Below are 21,899 nucleotides of genomic sequence, written 5' to 3'. Positions count from 1 at the left end.
TCCAGCACTGCTCAGGTAGGGATCCATGGAGGATCCCAAAATTACCTCAGGAGGGTTGGGCAGCTCTCCCTGCTCCCCTGACCCAGAACATGGCACACAAGACCCAAGGCCACCCTTAAATACTTAACTCCTGTGCCTGTTAAGGTCAGAACAAAGGCAAATATCTAATGATGGGTTGTTCTTCCCACCCAGGAACGTGACTGGACTCTGCTCTCCAGAGCACAATCGAGGAAATTAACTGTGAATTCCCAAACACTCAATTGTTTCATGTGGAGAAACACAGATGCACTTTATTGCTTTAAAGAAAACACTCCAGGTTTCTGCACAACAGACACAGTCAGTCCCCCAGGGGGCAATTTAATGCCCCAAATGCCTTAAACTACTCAAAATATTCCAAACAATTTCCCCCTTTCCCCAGAACTACCTTAAATTACTTCAGTTTGTCTCATGTATCCCGAGAGAGTCGTTCAGCTGAGGCTGTGGAACTCTGGGACAGTCTCTCTGCACAGTCAGGGAGGCTGGACTGTGGCACACAGCCCAATACTTAGAGTTTGTTTACATTTATTGGCCAAATTAAAGCTGTTGGTTTTTTTGCTTGGGGTTTTTTCTTTGGTTGGTTGGTTTTTGGGGTTTTTTTTTGTGCTGCTCAGCTGCTGCTCAGCAGTTCCAGTCTCTGTCTCCATCTCCTGGTCAGAACATGCTCAGCCCCAGTGAGTTGGGGCTTTAAATTAACCCAATTCCAACAGCAGGAAAAAAAAAAAGATGGATACTTCAGGAAGAGCAGTGCAGGGTAAGTTTCCCATATTAAAAAGCACACAGGATCAATAAAAATCAATGTGATAGACACCTGTCACCTTTCCCTACTTTTTCAGCTGAGGATCTGGAATTGCAGGATAATATATTTATTAATAAGAACCCCAACCCTGCTATATTTTCTTCTCTTCAGGAAAAAAATTAAATTGCTTATCAGCATTTATTTTCTATCTCTATTTCAGTCTGCAAAGAGGTCAACACTTATGACTGTCAAAGGAATTTAAGCTCATAATCAAAAGTTGAGAGAAGAGAACCCTGGGCTATTCCTTTTCTGTGGATTATTCCCCAAAGTGTTTTTCTCTTCATTCAAACCAAACTGCTTCCATGACTTCCATCAAAAGCCACCTTTTATGTTCAGCACACCGAGTATTTTCACCCAACATCCAGTTTAAACTCCTGACAAAGCCTCTGCAGACAAATTTCAGTTGCCATTCATTTACTTTGGAATGATTTGATGCTTTATGATGAAATATTTGCAGCCCTGGGAAGGTCTTGCTCTCCTGGGATGATATTATAGCTCCCATGATTTGTAGGAATTTACAGTTATCAGGATCTCTGTCCTAACACACCTAAAAAAATGTCCCAGAGTAGGAAAAATGAAGGGATCCTGCTGAAGGAAGAGCCTCTGGAGTTCTTGTTTGCTGAGCAGAATGTTTTCACTTATTAAACCTGGGATTCTTCCTACACCTGAGTGGAAAAACCTCCTTAAATGCCCAAGGGTTGGGAATACAAACCTGATTCATAGGGGTAACATTCACTGATTTGCTCCTCTCGAGTTATTGGCTCCTCATCATCAGGAAGGTAACGTTTATCAATGGCCTCTTTGATCTGGTTGTTGGCTCCTTTGGGATCCAAGTCCATGGCCCAGGAGAAGTTCATTAGGGCCAAATGGGTTTGACCCAGTTTTTTATAAACCTGAAAATCAATTAAAAAAAAAGGCAGAAAGGTTCCATTTACACAAAACTGCTGCTTGAAGGTTTGGGCAATAAATGTACCAAGCCACAGTGAACTGGTGTTTTATGAAAAGCAACAGAGGGGAGGGATGAAAAAGTTATTATATGAGTCACAAAAGAAATAATAAGTATGTGTAGAAAGAGCATTTCCATCCAAAAATTAAATTAAACCAGCAGCTCACTGATTCCTTATCATTAAGGGCAGATGAGCAAATAATTTATCTGTATTAAACATTTAAACAGTGAAAGTATTTAAATTCATCAAGACATGGCAAGTCTAATGTCAGTTTAGGGGTCCAGCTACTCCTGGACAAACCCCGGTCAACACATTTCAGCCCAAACCCTTTTAATCTCTCTCTACTTAAAAAAAAAAAAAAAGAAATCTTGCTGATTGAGAGTTCTCCAGGACTGTGCCAGAGGTTTGTCTGGTTGTTTCCAAGTGCAGGAGTTGTTTAAAGCTCAATGGCAGAGGAGGGGGTGGGAAAGGAGGATTTCTGTCACCAGGTCACTCCTCTGGCATCTCACACACCAGAAAAATGCAATTATTCAGGATTTCTGACACAATGCACTGGAATGTGATTCAATATTTAACAGGTAAACCTGCAAATAACCAACTCTGCTGGTGGATGGGCAACCCCTCCAAATGTTAAGGATTTCCCCTGCTGACATCATTGCTGTTCTAAGAATCAAGTCTGGACAGAATTCCATTTCCAGGGACAGATGCAGTGGTGATGACACAGCCACGTGTCCCTTTTCAGTGAAGGATCTTTATCAGGACCAATTTAGAGATCAGTTTATATGTATTTTATATCCTTCCAGTGCCCGAAGGGGCTGCAAGAAACATGGAGAGAAACTGTTTCCAAGGGCCCGGAGGGACAGGACAAGGGGGAATGGCTTCCCACTGCCAGAGGGCAGGGTTAGGTGGGATTTTGGGAAGGAATCCTTCCCTGGGAGGGTGGGGAGGCCCTGGCCCAGGTTGCCCAGAGAAGCTGTGGCTGCCCCTGGATCCCTGGAAGTGTCCAAGGCCAGGCTGGACGGGGCTTGGAGCAACCTGGGCTGGTGGAAGGTGTCCCTGCCCATGGCAGGGGGTGGCACTGGGTGATCTTTAGAGTCCCTTCCAACCCAGGCCACTCCAGGAAAGCTTTTTAAAATTAATTATCTTTTCAGTTGACAGCGGTGAAATCAAAGCAGGCAAAAAGTAACACTGGCCTGGGTGATTTTTCTCTGGGTTTGTTTTATCACAGGAACAGCCTCCAGCTCTCTTTAACTGTCCTCTGCATTTAAAAGCTGATCCATAATAAACCTGTGAGCACTAAGCCTTATTTAAAGCTTTGGGAATTTTTAGAATACTGCTCCAAGTGGAAGCAGCTTAGTGACAGGCATCCCATTTTCTCATTAAGCAGCAAAGGAAACCAAGGAACTTGTGATCACAGTGAGGTTTTACCTACCTTTCCTATTAAAAAGTAAACAAGAGACTCTTTGGGAACAATCTGCTTCAATTCTTCAAGTTCTTGTAAAGCTGACTGAAAGGAAGGAAAAAAAAATTGTAGTGAGTACAAGCCAGAGATCTGCAACCAGTTGTGACATCACCAAACTGTGACTTACTAATTTAATAAAAAATTAATGCTGGCACTTCCACCCAGCTTATTCCACCAAGAACAACAGCACAGTCTCATGAGAAGCATCTAAAATCCCTTTGAAATTAATTTCTCATTTAAAACTTGGAGCATATTATAGCCCCATTATTGTAGAAACAGAACAAGTTTTTTGGGCTTTGGTCTCCTATAACATCTAAACTCTGATATAAAATGTCTTGATCCCAGTAAGGTTGAACAGGGCAGAAGACAAGCAGCTGGCAGTGTGCTCACAGTGGATAATTAGTGGAACTTCTAAAACATAACAGTGATGTATTTTGGGGTGTATGTACTAGTCTCAAGCCTGTGCTTTTGAAAAATTCTGAGTTTAGATGTGCATTTTGGGGACTTCTACAAAAGACTATGTTTGTATTATGCATTTGAAACCCAAAATATTTAGTCAGACTTCTACTTTAATAGTAAAGTAATTGTTGATGCTGGAGCTATTTATTCTGCTGTGACAGTCACCTGGCATCACAAAGAAATTCAACCTAAAAACATTTAGTCTGCAGTTGGAAATAAATATTGGCTTTAGTTATAAAAGTTCCATTCAATCCTCCAAAACCTGCTCATGTGAACACAATTTCAAGTTGGGGCTTGCCACAGAAATCAAAGTGTAAACCTACATTTATTTACCCAACAGCAGCAACATTTATCCCACTGTCCAAGTTCCCTCAGCACTGGTGCTAAAAGCCAAGACATTTCATTAAGTTTTATGCAGTTTATGTGAGCAGCAGAACTTCAGTCTTGTAAGTCTGAGCCTGGGAAAGAAAGGGCCCAAATCTTTTATTTCACTGCTTCACCAGGGTCAAAAAGTTCCTTCCCCAGCACAGGGGCAATAAGGTAGTGGACTATTATATTTATTTTTCCTCTGCCTTTACATTTTGAAAACAATCTATGAATGAGCAATTAATTAAGTCCTTAATCTTAACACATTTTATAATTAAATTTATGCAGTTATGAATTAAAAAAAAGAAGTTCTAAGTAAAGTTTGCCCTTTGTGTGTGCACACACATTTCTGAAGCAAGGTTTAAAAACCAGACTGGGGCTTGTTTTCTGTGGCCAAAAAAAACAGGTCAGAGGAAAAGTCATTGGAATGAGACTGTGGGAAGATCTTTTCTTCTAAACAGGGTTCAGGTCATCAGGGGATCAGCTCAAAACTGCTCAGCTTCTGATTTTTCCCTCCATAACACAACCTTTGAAATAGCTGGTTCCTGTTGCTGTAACTGGATATGGGGCAGTTTGCTGAGGTTTTTTTTGGTAATTTAGTATAAACTCATGATAATGGGTCAGAATAAAATAATAACAATGTAAACATTTAAAAAAATTAAACATATATATGGTATAAATACAGAAATAATTTTTTAAAATTAAAAATAATAATAACAAAAATAATTAGAATAATAAAATAATTAGAATAAATAAAATAAAAATCTGTTGGCCCCAGATTTTATTATGATGAAAAAACTTGGTGAAGGTGGCAAATATTTCACAGGTCTCAGGCTCTTCCTGCAAGCCCTGATGCTCCCCACTGTGTTCTGTAAACGTTCTGCTTCCAGGGCATCCCCATTCCCAGCCACAGGAATTCCAAGGCAGCTGAAGGTTGCCAGGAGCCCCAAACCTCACCTTGTACTTCTCATTTGCAAACAACACCGAGGCTCTGTGGAATTTGCATAGGGGGTTCTTGGGGTCGATGTTTATGGCTTTGTTCAACGTGTCCAAAGCCTTCTCAGATTTTTTCAGTGCATGTTGGACCTGTCACAGAAAGGGAGAACAATTTTGAAAGGGGAAAATAACAGCTCAGCTGCCAGGCAGGGACAAACCCTTTTGACTCTGTTTGCTTATGTTCTGATCCTTTAAAAAAAAATATTGGCCCAGTTCCAGACCAAGTTTTAACAGGTTTCCTCACAGGAATTAAAACCCACTTTGTCTCCACCCCAAAACCTTCTCCCCACCCAAGGCCTTGCAGAAATCATTTAACCTCTGACCAGGAGCAAACCCAAAGTCTTTCTCTGTATTTAAGGGAGAAGCAGCCACAGTCCCTGTTGGATTTGACACAGTTTTGGTGCCACAGAGCAGGTAAATGAGAGCCAGCAGGTCACCACCCCTCACTCCCACACAGACTTAACATCCAAGAACTATTTCCCAACTCTGTGAGCAGGATTTGCCAGCGAGGCCACTGGTTTTTCAGGACTGCAGGAGCAGAGGGACACACGAGTGACTTTTCAAACAGTCCTGTAAATTGAATTGAGGGATGGTGGCCAAGGCCTCCTGAATATGGCCTGTTAATTAAATTCCACTTGGCATAAAGTGGCTCAAGAAGTGGGTTGTCACATCTACACCTGCCTGGAACAAAAAGGCAAAGAGGGCACAGAGCCAGGACAGAAACCACTGCACTCCCAAAAGGTGCAAAAGTGATTTTTCTACTGCAAAGTATAGGATAAGAAGCCAAGGATAAAGTACAATTACTTACTACTCCAATGTGACACAGCAGGACTGAGCTCTGAGGGTTGATATCAAGTGCTTTCTGGAAATGCATTTCTGCTAAACTGAATTTCTCCTGTTTGTAATAAATCATTCCCAGCCCGTACCTGTGAGCACAGAAACAATTCTGTTAAGTAACACTTGTATTTTAATCCAATTAGTTCTTGGCAGTGAATGTGATGTGGCAGGAATGGTTTCTAGACCTGCCAACCCAGGGTGGGAAGGGATTTCTTGGGGGAAAAGCTGTATCTAAAATTTACTTGGTTTCCTTTATCTACTGGGCACTTGAAGAACTCCAGGAAGACTGGCTAAACAGCCACAAATCAAAAGGAATACAACAGTTAAAGATTAAGTGACTTACACTCACAAATCTAACTTTTACTGCTTTATATATTAAAAAGCTTTAAGAAATTAACTGTGTCCTAAGGTAGGAAGGGGCTGAGTTCCTCACTGAACTGCAAGTGAGGAAAAAATAACTGGATGCACGAGGAATGCTGCACAGGAGAACAGAAGAGCTGGGGTAATGCAGCCTAAAAGACCTGGGAAAATCAAAAAACTCCAATTTTGTTGCCTTCCTTGTGGAAGTAACTGTTTAATAAAGACATGAATCCCACACCTTCTGCAGGAATAGCTTTGCTCTCTTCTGAGAGAGAGGGGTGGGAAGTTGGTTGTGGACTCCTCATCCCTGGAAGTGTCCAAGGACAGGTTGGAGCAACCTGGTCTAGTGGAAGCTGTCCCTGCTCATGGGGATGAGCTTTGAGGTCCCTTCCAACCCAAACCATCCTGGGACTCTGTGAAATCACAGCAGTGGCAGCATCCAGGAGATATTCCTCCTGAAGGAATCCTGTATCCCATGGAACAGCAGGGGATAAACCCAGACCTACCACGCGTTATAGTGCCTGGGGTTGACTCTGATTGCATTTCTGAAACAAGCCAGGGCTTTGTCCAGTTCCTCTGTCAGCACAAACTCGTGGCCCAGCAGGGTGTAGGCATAGGCATAGTTTGGATCCACCTGGATGGCTCTCTGGAAGAATTTGATTGCAATGTCGTGCTCCCTTTGGAGGCTGAAACAGTTTCCTGCAGCACACCAGGCCTGGGAAAAACGGGACAGGATTGGAATCCTCTCTGCAACTCAGAGGGACTAAATCTGAGCTGAACACATTTTTCCACACTGCTTTACATAATTAGACATAAATTCCTCCTAGATTAAAAAAACAACAGTAATAAATCAATGGTTCAGTCTCATTCCTGTGAGGCAAAAACAGGCCTAAACACACCTCATAAAATAAATAAACACCCAAGTTGGAACACAGAAATGGAGAATCTGAGGACACTCAACAAGTCTGTGCCAATTAGATCCTTTGATGACTAATGACTAAAGCTTTTGAAGCTGAAAAGGCCAAAAATAAAACATCTTTGATATTTAAGAATAATGAAGGGGCAGATGGTACTTTCACTCTTAAGTGACAAATCTGGAAATCTGCAGGGGGAAAATTTTAGCAGCAACCTCCCCTTTCCCTCCTGCTCAGGAACCAGCACCGAGACTGGGAAGCATCATAATCTGGGGTCACTCCCTTCCCCAAATTTTCAGCCTCAGTGCCAAAGCACATAACTGCTCTCCACTCCCTGGATCAGAATCTGCATTTCCCTCTCTCCAGCCTTTCTCACTACAACCCCCAGCTGCTTCACTGGGCTTGGTTTTTCCACTTTTAGACAAGCTAATGACAATATGAACAGGAATTCTCTCCTCCAATAACAACAACAAAAAAATCCCAATATCCTCTACTCTTCTCTCAACTCCTAAGAGCACCTTTATAAATATATATATATCTCTGATTTTTACTGTGGCACCAGTTTCACCCCCAATTTGTGGGTCCCAGGTGTTGATTCCTGGCTTTTTGTATCTCATGACTTTACATTGACAGACACTCTGCAGTTTAATGGACTTTGGCATAAAAATGTGCAACATCATGTCTGCAAATAAACTCTAGGACAAATATTTTAAATGCCAGTGAATTAACTACAGCAATTAAGAGGTGGTACAGGAAAAAGATATTCCTTATCTCTGCACCCTGGCAGCAGCAGGAGTGACTGATTAACCCATGATCTTCCTGGATGAATGGTGCCAATGCAAATTTAAATAACCATTAACAAAGAAAAGGTTTCAACCTGTTCCCTGTGAGCAGATATTTGAATTTTAAGAAGCCATTTTGGGCATCAGGACTTCAAAAGACAATCCTGTCACCTCCCTCTCCAGTTTTGCCACGTTCAGGTGTATCCCCAGAGGAAAAAACATGATTAGAGCTCAGAGCTCACTGATTTTTCCACACACAGTTCCCCTTTTCTCCCTCAAACCCCCAGCATTTTATACCTCCGGTGAGTTTTTATCCATGTCCGTCAAATCCTTGGAAAGAACTGAAAGGGCAACATCTTTCTGCAGATGCCAGAGCGTGGTTGAATAGATCTCCATGCCTTCTACTCTGTAGTTTTCAATCCTCCTGACTTCTGAAAATATTCTCTCAGCCTAAGAACAGAAAGTGAACTGAAAACCAAGATTCCACCACCAGAGCAGAGCACAGAGGTCAAGGTTAAAGGCTTCATGTCCAGCCTGAGCAGCCTCTCTGCTCTGGAAGTGTTCTACACAGAGCTGCAAGTTCTGGGACTTTCCCTTCCAGAGCAGGAATTGACTGTGTCCCAGGATATCTGTGCCAGCAGGAATGCAGCCAGTCCTCCCTCCTGCTGACTCCGACTGAATTCCCGTTTCTGTCACAGCCCTCAAATGAGGCAAAAACGGTCCCCACAAAATCAGGGAGAGGAACAGACTTTCATGGGCCAGTCATGATTATTAAACATCCTAATAAATAGTGACAGGACAAAGGGAATGGCTTCCCACTGCCAGAGGGCAGGGTTAGATGGGATTTTGGGAAGAAATCCCTCCCTGTGAGGGTGGGGAGGCCCTGGCACAGGGTGCCCAGAGGAGCTGTGGCTGCCCCTGGATCCCTGGAAGTGTCCAAGGCCAGGCTGGACAGGGCTGGGAGCAGCCTGGGCCAGTGGAAGGTGTCCCTGCCCATGGCAGAGGGTGGGACTGGAGGATCTTTATGACCCTTCCAACCCAAACCAGTCTGGGATTTGAGCTGCAGCCTCAGCTTTGCAAATAAACTATCAAGCAGCCCACCAGGCTCCATGTCACAGTTTAAAAACCCCCTCTGAAACCTTCTGGGTCTGTCTCCTGCACACATTCTACCAAAAAGTGTTTTAAAAATTTTAAAAAAATCAGGCACATCAGCTGCCAGGAACAACAGAGCCAAGGAGAGTTAATCTGTGGGGTTACCCTGAACTGCTCACTTCTGTTTTGGAAGCAGTTTGCCACCACCTCAGCTGTGCCAATGCTGCTGAGGCTGAAAGGGAAACTGGGTCACTGATGTGATCTGAATGAACTAAAACACGGAGGAGGTTTTTGGTTTAGAGCTCAGATTGTTTCAGTGATCTGATTTCCAGCACTGTACAGCCAGTTCCATCAGCACAGCTGATGGGCAGAGACAAGCAGGAGACCCCAATAGTTGGGTGCAAGAGCAAATAACATGAAAAGGAACTTTCAGGAAAGCTCAGTGATGAAGCTCTACTGATGCAGATTCAACATCTAAATCCACTCCATCTATAACCTTCATATTTCCACACTTATCACGCTGCAAACTTCGCACAGATTTCGCGGGAATTCCGCAGGTTCTGTGCAAAAAAACTGCCAAAGGAAAGTGGAAAGAGGAAAACCAACCCCCCCAGGTCATACCTGCATGTACTCTGCCAGCTCAAAGTAGGCTCTCCCAATTTGGCACAGCACCCAGCCCGTGTAGTAGTGGTGGGAGGGCAGATGGCTCAGGATATTTATCGCTTCCTTGCAGTTGTAGGAACACAAGGCCAAATAACCCTTCCCCATGTCCCGGAGAAGGCTCATCAAACCTTCTGGGAGAAAAACACAGTAAGCAAAAAGTGGCAAAGGAAAAGAAGAACAGCTGAGATTTATTTCCTTGGAGCTGCTCATCCCAAAAGTTCCCTGTTGTGGCTCCGGGATTTGCCTGTGAAAAATCTCTTTCCAAACACAGCCTTGGACACTCTGGACCTGGGCATGATATTCTGAATATCAACCTCTGCGAGGGTAATGAGTTCCTAAGGAACTCTGGAGCTCAGGGCAGGTGGAATTCTGCATTTCCAGCAGCTTTTCAAGCATTTCACTAGGTCTGAGCACAGTTTCCACGTGGTAGCCATGGATACATCTTCCTGCTGCCTGGAAACACTGCTGAGCCAAAAGAGAGGGATTCAGCAGTTTGTCTAAGATTTTTCTCACAACCTGAATAAAGAACTCGTTTTTAAACAAATGGGAAATGTGAAGGGAGAAGAGATCACATAAACCCCACTTTGAGGGAAGATGGCTGGGTTATGAGCAACTCCTTTGAGCTTTCAAGGATAATACTTGAATCAGTAGTACTTTAAAATAATTTATATTATTCTATTAGTATTTAGTAATATAATGTTTTATATAATTAGAACAGTATAAGATATTGTACTGTTATAATTAATATACTATATGTAATTTATAAGACTTTATATATCAATAACTAGAAAATACTTTAATAATTAACAAGAACCAGAGCTTGCAAGATATATCTGCTGACAATCAGCCACTTTTAACACTTCTTCACACATTGTGAGTTAAGAAGAGACTGAATCAAATGAGTTTTTATAATCATACAAAGGTGAGAGCTGCAGGCTAAATGAAACAGGAAACAAAGGAACACTGAAGCAACATTATTTTTTCATTCAACATTAAAAAAATACATATATTAAATTTTACTATGGTCCAGTAGTGTTCAAACAGACCTGCTGCTGCCTTCTGGAGCGTGAAAGCTTGGATTTGTGGTGCAACAGTGGAAATTTTCCCTTCTGAAATGATGGAAGAGTCCAGTTTGGTGATTTCCAAACTGTCATTTAAGTTTGGTTGAGTTATTCCTCCCTTATTTGTTTTACTTTTTGTTTTTCTGTTTGGAATCTTCGGTGGAAACTTCATTTTTAATTTTTTGCTATTTTCCTGCAAGTAAGAAGAGCGAGAGTTACACATCAAAGAGTCTTTTAAATTCAGAAAATTAAACCTGAGTGAATCACATAAAATGATATATAACACTAAAGAATCACTAAAGAATCTGTTCTTAAGCTGCTAAAATTGCTATAAATATTGGAAATTAAGAGTTGGTACAGTGGAATGGGTTAGAAGCCCCAAATTTGCCCAAGGATGAGCTTTGTTACCTTTGTTGTAGAACTATCACTAGTAAACAGGCGAGAGCTTCTTCGAGGCAGTGAGTTTGGTGGAGCAGCAATTGTGGGGCTCAATACCTGAGGTGTTGTACTGGAAGCCAAAAATAAAACAATTACACACTAAAAAAATACAGTTCTTTGCTCCTTTTTTTAATAATAACAGCTTTTATATTTGTTTTAAACAGAAATGCTCAAGTACTGTAGCACAGATACTCCCGTTTCAAGGGGTAAAACCCCCAAATTTACTTGTTGTGTGTCAAGAACAAGAGCAGAGTTTCCTTCTTGCTACTTATTTACTGATGAAAATGGTGTAACTGCACAGGAGATTCAACTGTTTAATTTAAATTACCTCAACAAATAACTGGAGTTATTTCACCTCACAAAGAACCCCACACCTCCTCATCCAAAGAGGAATTGTGCAGGAACACCCCACACAAGTTGGGCAAAAAAAGCACCAAATTCCTTCAAGAAAAACAGAAGCAAAAGGCAATAAATACCAAGATGATTTTATTTCTTACCTTGTCTGTGGACCAGAGCTCTGTGTTTGTGCAACAAGAACTGGAGTGACTTCCCGACTGTTCCCACTCTGGGAGAAGACAGATTTTGTTCCAGCCTGGCTTATCCTGCTGACAGTCTGCACAACACAGAGTTTCTGCAGGTTTGTTATTATGCCACTGAGGAATCTCCATCTCTGTCACACCAAACCCAACCCCCTCCTGCCCACCAAAAACTGCCCAAGGAGGAGAAATGGAATTATTTCAATAAAGGGGAAGAGTTCACCCCTTCCAAGGAGAAACCATCAAGAGTATTTTCCATTCTGCCTGTTAATAACACCAAGTTTATCAAACTTTATGCACATCATTTGAAGATATAAAATCTCCATCTAGTGGCAAGAAACTACATGTTAAAAATATTTGTGTGAGAATAAAAGGGAATTAAAAAGTGTGATATTTAAAATTTTTCTGCATAAAGTTGTCAAAAAAAAAAAAAACAGCCCATTAAAAAAACATGGAAAAGAAAAGATTTTTGAGTTATCCTATTACAGTTCCATCCAGAAGTCATTTATTATTTACACCTCTTCCCATCCCAAGGAGAAACCATCAAAAGTATTTCTCATTCTACCTGTTAAAATGTCAGTTTATGATAAGTTTGTCATAAACCGATTAAGTTTAATAAAGTTTATCAGGTTTATGCACATTATTTAAAAGATATAAAATCTCCACCTAGTGGCAAGAAACTGCATGCTAAAATATTTGTGACAGCATAAAAGGGAATTAAAAGATGTCATAATTCAAGTTCCTTCTTTGCACAAAGTTGTACAAAAATAAACCATGGAAAGAAAAAGATTTTTGAGTTATCCCATTACAATCCCACCCATTCCCCACTGACACTGCACAGCACCTGAGCCTGTTTTAACACACCTGCCCACAGCAAAAATCAGAATTTCCCAATTTAATTCTTTACTGCACGAGCCTTTGGAGCAGACACAGAACTAAACTGCTTCATCAAGAAGGGACCTGAATTATGCAGCCCAGAAAATCAAGGGATAAACTCCTACAGCCAAGTTATTACAAGTCAGTTGAGCAACACTCTGCACACACACATTTTGGTGCCTTTTATTTGCCAGCAGGTAACATGAGTTAGCACTAAAACACTTGTCTTAACTCTCTGAAGATATAAAATGTGCACTTTGATGCCTCCCCAGGCACAGCTGAGGTGTGGGAACTTGGAGCTGTGACAACTTAACTGTGGACCTGAGACCTAAGGAACGAGTTCAGGTAGAAATTCACTGTCTGATGGGCTCAGAACAGATTCTTCTCCCCCTATTTTTTAAAAGAAAAGCTAAAAAAAAAAAAAAAAAAAAATAAAAAAAATCTCTTTCTGCCCATTCCAGGGACCCCAACATTCCACTGAGTGATGGCTGTTTGGAAGGAATGTTCCTTAAGACCCCAGAGAAGGACAAGTGGGATCAAGGAAGCACCAGCAACGCTGATTTCTGCATTACCCAACCTCTGCTCTGCCCTTCCCTTCCCAGTTCCTGTTATCAGAGGGCAGTTCAGGCAGCCACAAGCACACTTGCCCACTCACATAGGAAGCCTTTGGATTCATCCTGATGTTTCATTCCCTTACATAAGTGTTTCCTAGGAAACTGCCTGGGTTCAGCCAGGCACGGTCTCGCCACAGCTCCCCCAAACCTCACCCAACAGAGAGCAGAACTGGGACTGGCCAAGTCATCCCTTGCACTGGGCAAAGCACAGCCCAGAACTGTATTAAAATTATTAAATATCTGTGTTTTGGTAGTAGCACTGATGCATTTGGGCAGAGAGGATAAAGATGGAGTAGTAAACTTACACCTCGGTGCTGTTGTGTCACACTCAAAGCAACAAAACAGCAGCAAATCCCACTGGATTCCATCAAACCTTTCCAGCTCTCAGAACTGCACTGCACTATTGCCATTTTCACACTCGTGGAAATTCACCTCCCTACACATGCACAAGCCACTGTTTTCAAATGTACCATGGAAAACTGCTTGGCCCTGAGCAACTCCAGGCTGGGAAGTGGATGCACGTGGAGCACTCTCTCACAGCAAACTGTTTTAGCACAGCTCCCAAATTTCCCTCTCAGGAGGGCACAGCAAGATGGGCACTGAGATTTATCCAGTGCAAAAGTGGAAATTCAAATTCTACTTTTCAAGGGATTCAACAGTGTTATTTGCACTGAGTTTTTACTTCAAAGAGTTGCCCCCCTATAAAACACCAACACCCCCCATGCAACTTTTAGATTTGCTAAAATTACAGGGAAGGATCCTCAGGTTTTAGAAAGGAACAAATAGTTCTTCAACAGTCACCAGCATTCCACCTCTCATTTATCACTATGGCAACTATGGCACTTTCTTCCTGAGTGAAAAAAAGACAATTTTTAGTTTCCTCTACACAAGACTTTGCTGAGTGAAACTGCACCATTCTCTCAGTTCCCCACAGACCACCAGCAGCATTTTTATTACTCTGGTCTGTAAACTAGAACTCAAGAACTGCTTGCAAGAAAGCAGGAGCTCCAGCTCCTTCTGAAAATACACTAATTAAACAAGACTTAAAACTCTAAGTCTTCATGCTCCACCCTGTACATTGAGAAGTTTGAATCTTTTGTTGTTTAGAAGCATCAATATTTATACAATTCTCTGTAACAGGAGGTGACAGAAAACATAGCAACTTCCTCAGGTTACTCCAGCAACACCAGCAGGGCAGTCTGGACATGTCTGTGCATTTTGGGTGGGGAAAAAACTCAGCTCACGTGGTTTTTTATCTGTATTATGGACTGTTCTTTAGAGTGCACTGCAATGTCAAGCTCTTAGAGCAGCAATTCTATCCCAGAATGCAAAATACCTTCTTTGAAGGTGCTCCGGTGGATGGCACATCGATTACAGAGGAGGAGTTTGTGTAGTTCTGTAAATAGGTTCCATCTCCAGGGCTTGGGGTTTCTAGTGGCAAAATTCCAAAGCTGAGAACAAAACAGAGAGGAAGGGTCAGTGTCAGAGCAGGAGAGCTGGGGTTATACAGAGACCCAGATCACAAAACATCCTGAGCTGGGAGGGACCCACAGGGATCATTGATCCAACCCCTGGCCCTGCACAGACACCCCAACAATCTCCCCCTGTCCCTCAGAGCGTTGTCCAAACCCTCCTGGAGCTCTGGCAGCCTTGGGGCTGTGCCCACTGCCCTGGGGAGCCTGGTCAGTGCCAACTACCCTCTGGGGGAAGGACTTTTCCCTGAGATCCAACCTGACCCTCCCCTGACACAGATGATCAACTTGTATTTCAAAACTACTTCACTGATTTATGTTAACCCTCTATATCTTACAACCCTCCTTTATAAAAGACACTTTCATAGAAAATATTCTCGTTCCTGAAATCAAAGAACACAGAACTTTTCCTGCCTGCAAAACACTCAAGACACAGACCATCCATGGCTTGTACCTTAATGTTGCCTAAATAAGATATATGGGACACAACATGCTCTTTACAAGACAGCTCTTCTTCAAGAAAAGCTCTTCAGGGTAGCCTTTCATAATATATTTATTCCAGAGCAGAACTATATTCCTTTAGAGATTTTTCCAGTGTGAACATGGCAACAAGCAATATCCTGAATCAACAATTCCTCCCCAAACCACCAACAGTTTGTTTAAAAACCAGAAGAGCCCAATGCTAGGACCAAGAGCAGTTATTGAAGTTGTTTAGGTTTCAGTTCTGCAGCATTATTTACAATATTCCATCAACATGTGTGTTTGAGTGTGCAGCAGTTTCCCTGTTCCAAATCCCAAATTCTCAACAGCACAGCCATTGTCCATCCCAAGGACTCACCTTGGAGTTAGTGGGCTCAAAGCTGCAGGTCCCCCCAGTAAACTCCGTCCAGTTTTTGGTTTATTTTGAGCCTGTTTAGACAATATGGCAGTTCCTGAGCCCAGAGGGACAGAATCTGACGAAATCACAGCTGAGTCAATGTAAGACACGGGAGAATCCGAGTTCAAGGAGGAATATTTTGAATTGGAGGATTCTAAGTTGATCCTGTTCAACTCCTGAAGGATGGAAGGCAGCTGTTAAATACTCACAGTGTGGTTTCGTTAACACTTCTCAGTTAAGCTGGAAAAACTGCTTTAAATGATTTCAGCAAGTGATTTGACAAGGATTTCAGCAACACTCACAATTGTGTCCTGGGGCGTTTCCATGAGGACACTCTCGGGCTGCCTGTGGGATATGTTGTGATTAGACACCAACGTTGTGCAAGTGTTGGGCAGGCAGCTGCTGAAGTTCTGTAAAGATGTTAATTTAAATGTTTGGTCAGGGTCTGGCTTTTCACCTGTAAGAGTGGAAGGAGATTTAAATAGTTATTCCTGAGTCTATATTCTAAATATTCAGTCTGAAACAAGGACAGGGACAAAGTATTTTAACACATTTCACAGAATCATGGAATGGTTTGTGTTGGATAGGACCTTAAAGATCACCCAGTTCCAACCCCCTGCTAGGGGCAAGGACATCTTCTACTAGACCAAGTTGCTCTGGGCCCCCTCACACTAAATCTGAAGTGTTCTTCCACTACAAAACTCTTGACAATCAATTTATAAATAGACTCGTTTTTTCAAGCTATTTTCAGAAACACAGTTTCTAAGGGTCTGTAGGTTGGAGAACACATGGTATTGTTAAACCCAAAAATGTATAAACAGTGAAAATGGAAGAAAACAACACACAAGTCCTAAACACTGGCAAAGAGCTTTAAATTCATTGCTGCTCACAAAACCTCTCCAAAGAATTCTGCTGCTGTTTCCCTGACTAGTTCTAGACAAGGAGTAGAACAATCCCTGTCATGGGTGATGGCAAAAGTTGACATAACCAGACACAGAGAAAACATCCTCATGAGTAAAACAGTTCTGCAGACTCACCTATTTCACATAGTGATTCAAAAGGGGACCAGAGGAAAGGATTTAAACTAAGGCTCTTTTGGTAACATTCTGATCCTTTGGCAAGCCGGTCTGTCTTGCTGCAAAAAAAAGAATGGAGCAGTTCATAGGGGGAAACTTAAGAACAGCACTTTTGTTCAAGAGAGCTTTCCAGAAGAGGAGTTGAAAAACAAAAAACATGTTGAGAGGCACAGCAACATTCCTCATTTTTCAAGCCACAGAGAAATATTGAGTTCCTTTGAAGTTATTTGACATATTTAGACACAGTTGTCAAAAAAAAAAAAAAAAAAGTTACATAAGCACTAGAATAGCTTGAGAATTTTCATTTTAGGAAGATGCTGTTCTTTGCAACAGCTTGTTTCTTTTTTGCAAACAGTAACCTGATTGCCAGCCTTCCAGCCATTTTAAATATCTAGGGATAATATTTTTGCATCTAAATTAGGGGCTGAACTGAACATTTAAGCATTTGGCTACAAAGAAATTATTCTGAAAATAATTGAGAACAGATATACTAGAGAAGAATCCAAGCACCCCACTACTCCTATTCAATCATTCCCATTTACTGAAACCTTTCTTGTGTCTGGGCAAAAGCAAAATGCTTAAAGTTGTCAAATTACTCTGCCTGGCATCCTCAGCACTTTGATTTGAAGGTTATAGCTACACATGTGCAAAACAGACACAGAAAAATCTAAATGGCAACACTGAAAAACAGGCCTTGAGAGTCTTTCTTAGGGAAGAATACAGAGCAAATCCAAAGGTAAAATCCCCAAAACAGCAGACTCTGGGATTGCATATTTAATCACCTGGGAAAGAGGAATTTGTGTTTTCAGTCAGAAGTTTTGGGTGAAAACCAAACCATTCTTGCATTCCCAAATTAGGTGGATTCCACAAGCTGCTCTATCATGCTCCAAAAGGTGTAACCCAGAGACAGGTGTGTCCTGTGGTGACTAAAGGTTTGTTTGACTAAAATTGGGCTTGGCCAAGTAAAAACTCCCCAAGTTTTATTGGGCAAAGTAAAAAAGCAACTTTACCAGTAGACATGTCCCAGTAAGGAGAGTGTAAAGCATGCAGAGTCACCAAACTCCATAACAATGTCATCATGGCTTTTCTGTTTATTCAACACTCCACCAGACAAGATCTGCTCTCCTTCTGCAAGCCTTTTTAAAAAACAAGAGGTTTAAAGGGGTTACAAGGCTCACAGTACTGGCAGTCCAGTGTTTTCACCCTGCTGCAAACAAAAACAGAAATCCACTGTCAGTGTTCACAGGTTTCAAACAACAAACCAAAAGTTCCTGCAAATGAATGTTAAATAGTTGATGGATTCCTCTACAACAGGGAGGTTCAGGACTCTGAAGCCGAACAGCTCTACTGGGGGGGGAAGAAAAACAAACCAAACCCCAAATCCCACCCCACTCCAAAACCAGAGACACAAAATACAACAGGACTTTTCCAACAGTGATTAATCTTGGGATGGAGGACAAGAAAGTCTTTCAGACACTTGATTTTTGAAGGTGCTTAATTTGGCTTTGTTTCTTAGAGAAATACAATCTGTAAGGCCCCACACGCTCAGCTAAGATCCAGTTTTGGGATATGGCAGGTATTTTGGATTTTAATGCCCTGCTTTCTTGCAAGAAGGGCTCAAAAGGAGAACAAAGTTCAGTTTGCACCTACTCCACGTGCAGCCAGTGGTGCCACTCACATGGAATGGGCCACTCAGGCTGGAAAATGGCTTTATACAACTTCTGGGCATCTTCTGGCATCTGAGACCAACCCCTGCACAAGCAAATCAGCTCTTCTTGCCTCCACTTGAAATTTTATTTGTAGGAAGGTGCTTCTTCCAGCACTGACCAGGCAGAGCTGTGTAAATGAGCTCATAGAACTACCAGCAGTGACAGTTAAATGTGACAAATTCTGAGGAATATGTTTATGGAATCTTACTGACACCAGTTCAGGAGCTGAAGTACTGTGTGCACACAGCAGATTTTGTAAAAGCAAGGGAGAGGACAATCAGCTTTGAATTTATTCCACAGGGACCTTTTTGAGCAGAACATCAACGTGATTTCCCTTTCAATGGAAGGTGCAAAGAAACCTGTACCCTGACAGCTCCAGAAGTGCCAAAGGAAACAATTCCAGAAGTGCCAAAGGAAACACAACAAGTCAAGACATCCTGGCTACTGTAAAGATGTCAAAGGACTTGCCCACTAAAGAGAGTAGCAAAGACTAAGGAGCTTTCCCTGCACACTCTGGGGAGGGCTGTGTTTGGTTACATGTCATGAGGAGGGTCACAAATCCTGCAGAATAATCACATCATAGCATGTGAAACTCCAAACAGCCCCTGACCAATTCTAAGGAAATCAAGCATTTTTTTTTTGACATTGAAAGAGGGACACTCAAAAAACCCAAACCAAAAAAAAACCCACAAAAACACAAGCTGCTTTGTAGAGTGACATTTAAGCTTCTGTAAAGAACCTCCACTGCATTTTAAGCAGTTTGGACAAAGTTTTTGCCTTTCTTGATGCCTCACCCTTTCAAATCTGCACCTCAGGCAGACAGTTGCCTGCATTTGAGCTGAAAAAAATCTGTGCAGACATGAAATACCCTTGTGAACAAACTCTGAGGGCATCAGAGCCTGAAGCTCAAGCCATTTCAGTAAAAAAAAAAAAAATCTTGCTGTTAGACCACAGAAAACCTGCAGGACACCTTGACAGTGTGATTCTGTTAAGATTAATTCTGATGCTGAATACAGGATTCTTGGATGTGGATTCCAGGCTGGTCTGTTGTGTTTTTTTTAAAAACAAGAGTCCTGTCTGCCACCTCTTCCCTCACCCCCATCAGCAGTAACTGGATAAGAGGAACAAGCTCAGTGTTTGAGGGAAGTGGTCAATCCTTAATGGAAACACACTGGAAACACTTCAGGAAATAGGCAAAATATCAGAGAAACACAAACCAAAGCAAACACTTGATGAGTCATCTCTGCAATCAATGTTTTCTCCCTCTACACAGCTTGACAACTCCTGTCTAAGTTATTCAACACCTTTTAGAGGCTTCTGCAATATAAGTTAATGCTTGTTAGGTCCATATCTGAAAGCAAAATGAATTCAACTTAGAGCTGAAGGCCCAACGAATTTCTAGTTCATGCAACACGACAGCTTTCAGAGAGAAATCCAAGCTAAAAAAACAAATGCATTTGTAAACCCTGGACAGAACATAAAGGATTTACTTACTTGCTGAGGTCCACACAACATTTTGCAAGCAGGTATTTGCACTGGGGGGTGGTACAGCTGTGTCCCTTTAGGAGCCTGTAAGCTTTATAGGCCTTTCCTGAGCGGTAGTAACACGTGGCCAGTAAAAACAGTGCTTCTTCTGAGTGTACTGAAGAGTAAAATACATTTAAAAAAAATCATCAGTTAGCTGTTTATCACGTTACTACAAAGAATTTAGAGGCAGGGAGTAAAAGCCAGCTGGGGTAAGATGGAAAAAAAATGGGTATATCAGAGAAATTCACTACTAAACAAAGTGCATTTCTTTATGCATTGGCATTTCCCAAACTTCCGTGCCATTTTCTTGGATAGTCAGAACAACTCCTAATATCTACTGCTGGAAGAGAACTTTGATCCTTCTGGCTACCCAACCTAAAGAAGTGATTAGCCAGCTTGCTGTAAAAACAACAGCAAGCCAAGCAAAGCAGCCATTCCAGAGCTGCTCTAACGACCTTTTGGCCACCCCGAGACCTGGCTCAAAGTATCACCACACCTCCCACTAACACTTTGCACTGGTTTAAGCAGTGCACAAACACTGGCACAACCATGGCTGTTAGGAAATACAACAACTTGCAGAAGGAAGATCTATTCCAGCCCAAGTAGCCAGTTTTAAGCCCAATTTCAAGTAGTCTTTTTGTATCTGCAATTTTACTTCTGTTCGTGTTCTAAAGCCCTCGATGCTTTACCTTCACATCACTCAGTGGAGCAGATTTGATGATTTTGATGACTATTAAACTCAGTCACCTCTTCCCCAACACTGAGTCTTGTCCTTTTTGATGCCTATACTCACTATTTGTTTGGGAACGTGGCTTAACCATCACCATTCAGATGCTTTATTTATTTTATGTTGGTAATTAGTGATAGGGACAAGTTCTCCTACAACGTGGATGTGGCACTGAGCAACCTGGGCTAGTTGGAAGTGTCCCTGCCCAGGGCAGGGGGTGGAAATGGAAGGTCTTTAAGGTCCCTTCCAACCCAAACCATTCTGTGATTCTATAAATCATCTTCCCAAGCTGAGGATGTTTTACTCAAAGAGCTTGACTTGCCATCCAGTTTTCAGATTGAGGCCAGACTGCCCGATTTCACTTGTGATTACAGCATGAAGGACAGAACTAACCCTTTGAATCCTTCCTGTAAACTCCCAGATTCTGTGCAGCCATGGTGGTTTAGCCCATTCTTTGGACTTCCCCAAATGTTCCACTCAAACCACTCTCACACAATGATATATTTTAAATCAAAGGCTGTCCATGAACACAAGCAACTGCAAACTCTAAACAATTAAGAAACCCACATTACTTTATATTTTTCAGAACACACTATCCTGCAAATGGAATTCAACACTAAAAGAAACAATTTTTATGTTTGTCCATCTACCTACAGGGACCTCTTCAGAAAAATCAATATGAGCACTGTACAAAAACCTCTTTAGGAAATCTGCCCAAATCCTTTGCCACACTGAAAACTGACTCTTTTAAGTCATCACCTAGACAGTGACAATGGAAACAGAGGATGTCCAAACAGAGGGCATTCTATTGGCCTTATGCTAAAAACACCAGAAGATCTTTTTGAAAACTCAAGTTAAATCAATTTTTATCCACTACTTTAACAGGCTCAGAGTTCTGGGAAACGACCAAGCCACAGATGTCCCCACAAGGACAGTAATTGCAGGTAGACTTAAAAGAAGTTCTTCTCAGGGTGAAATCACTGCTGCCAACGTGGAGCCACAGTATTCAAGTTCTGTAGCTTCTACTCTGCAGAGTAACTACTTATTTTAACCAGGAGCCAGATGTTTTGTTAGCAGTTAATTGCTTGCACCAAGTGGCAGCGTTCATGCTGCTTTCCCTCAGCACTGCTGGTCACTGAAAAAAAGCTGTTTGAAGTTCTCCTGCAGAGAATTATTCTGTAAAGATGTGTCAGTATTAAGGCAGATTTTTTTCCTCTTGGCTGCTGCAAAAAGTGGATTCTCTTCGTTCCTACATCCTTGGCAATTACCTTCA

The 21,899-nt window shown here is 41.9% G+C and overlaps 1 protein-coding gene across 8 annotated transcripts in view; it reads right to left on the bottom strand.

Moving 5' to 3' along the window:
* Nucleotides 1-21,899, bottom strand: part of CDC27 (cell division cycle 27) — a 31,704-nt gene that overhangs the window by 3,272 nt on the left and 6,533 nt on the right. For 2 of the 8 annotated variants that reach the window (XR_003537160.1, XM_027702226.1), the window contains exons 3-18: nt 19,867-20,014; nt 17,674-17,799; nt 16,625-16,722; nt 15,890-16,044; nt 15,549-15,763; nt 14,575-14,689; nt 11,710-11,843; nt 11,183-11,282; nt 10,760-10,967; nt 9,672-9,844; nt 8,256-8,408; nt 6,769-6,977; nt 5,874-5,991; nt 5,027-5,155; nt 3,215-3,289; nt 1,548-1,728 (exon numbers count right to left, since the gene is read on the bottom strand). Coding sequence is in view for 7 of the 8 variants with exons in the window: in XM_027702226.1 (XP_027558027.1) it covers nt 1,548-1,728; nt 3,215-3,289; nt 5,027-5,155; nt 5,874-5,991; nt 6,769-6,977; nt 8,256-8,408; nt 9,672-9,844; nt 10,760-10,967; nt 11,183-11,282; nt 11,710-11,843; nt 14,575-14,689; nt 15,549-15,763; nt 15,890-16,044; nt 16,625-16,722; nt 17,674-17,799; nt 19,867-20,014 (2,337 nt within the window). In the remaining variant the exon portion in view is untranslated. Of the gene's footprint in view, nt 1-1,547; nt 1,729-2,108; nt 2,118-3,214; nt 3,290-5,026; nt 5,156-5,873; nt 5,992-6,768; nt 6,978-8,255; nt 8,409-9,671; nt 9,845-10,759; nt 10,968-11,182; nt 11,283-11,709; nt 11,844-14,574; nt 14,690-15,548; nt 15,764-15,889; nt 16,045-16,624; nt 16,723-17,673; nt 17,871-19,866; nt 20,015-21,899 lie in introns of those variants that run through there. The other 6 variants (XM_027702233.1, XM_027702232.1, XM_027702227.1 and 3 more) reach the window with 6 other exon arrangements.

The sequence above is a fragment of the Neopelma chrysocephalum genome, unplaced genomic scaffold, assembly GCF_003984885.1.
Source record: "Neopelma chrysocephalum unplaced genomic scaffold, ASM398488v2 Primary Assembly neopelma1_182, whole genome shotgun sequence".
Classification (NCBI taxonomy): Eukaryota; Metazoa; Chordata; class Aves; order Passeriformes; family Pipridae; genus Neopelma; species Neopelma chrysocephalum.
The sequence above is the reverse complement of the archived record's forward strand: the minus strand, read 5'-3'. Positions and strand labels throughout refer to the sequence as shown.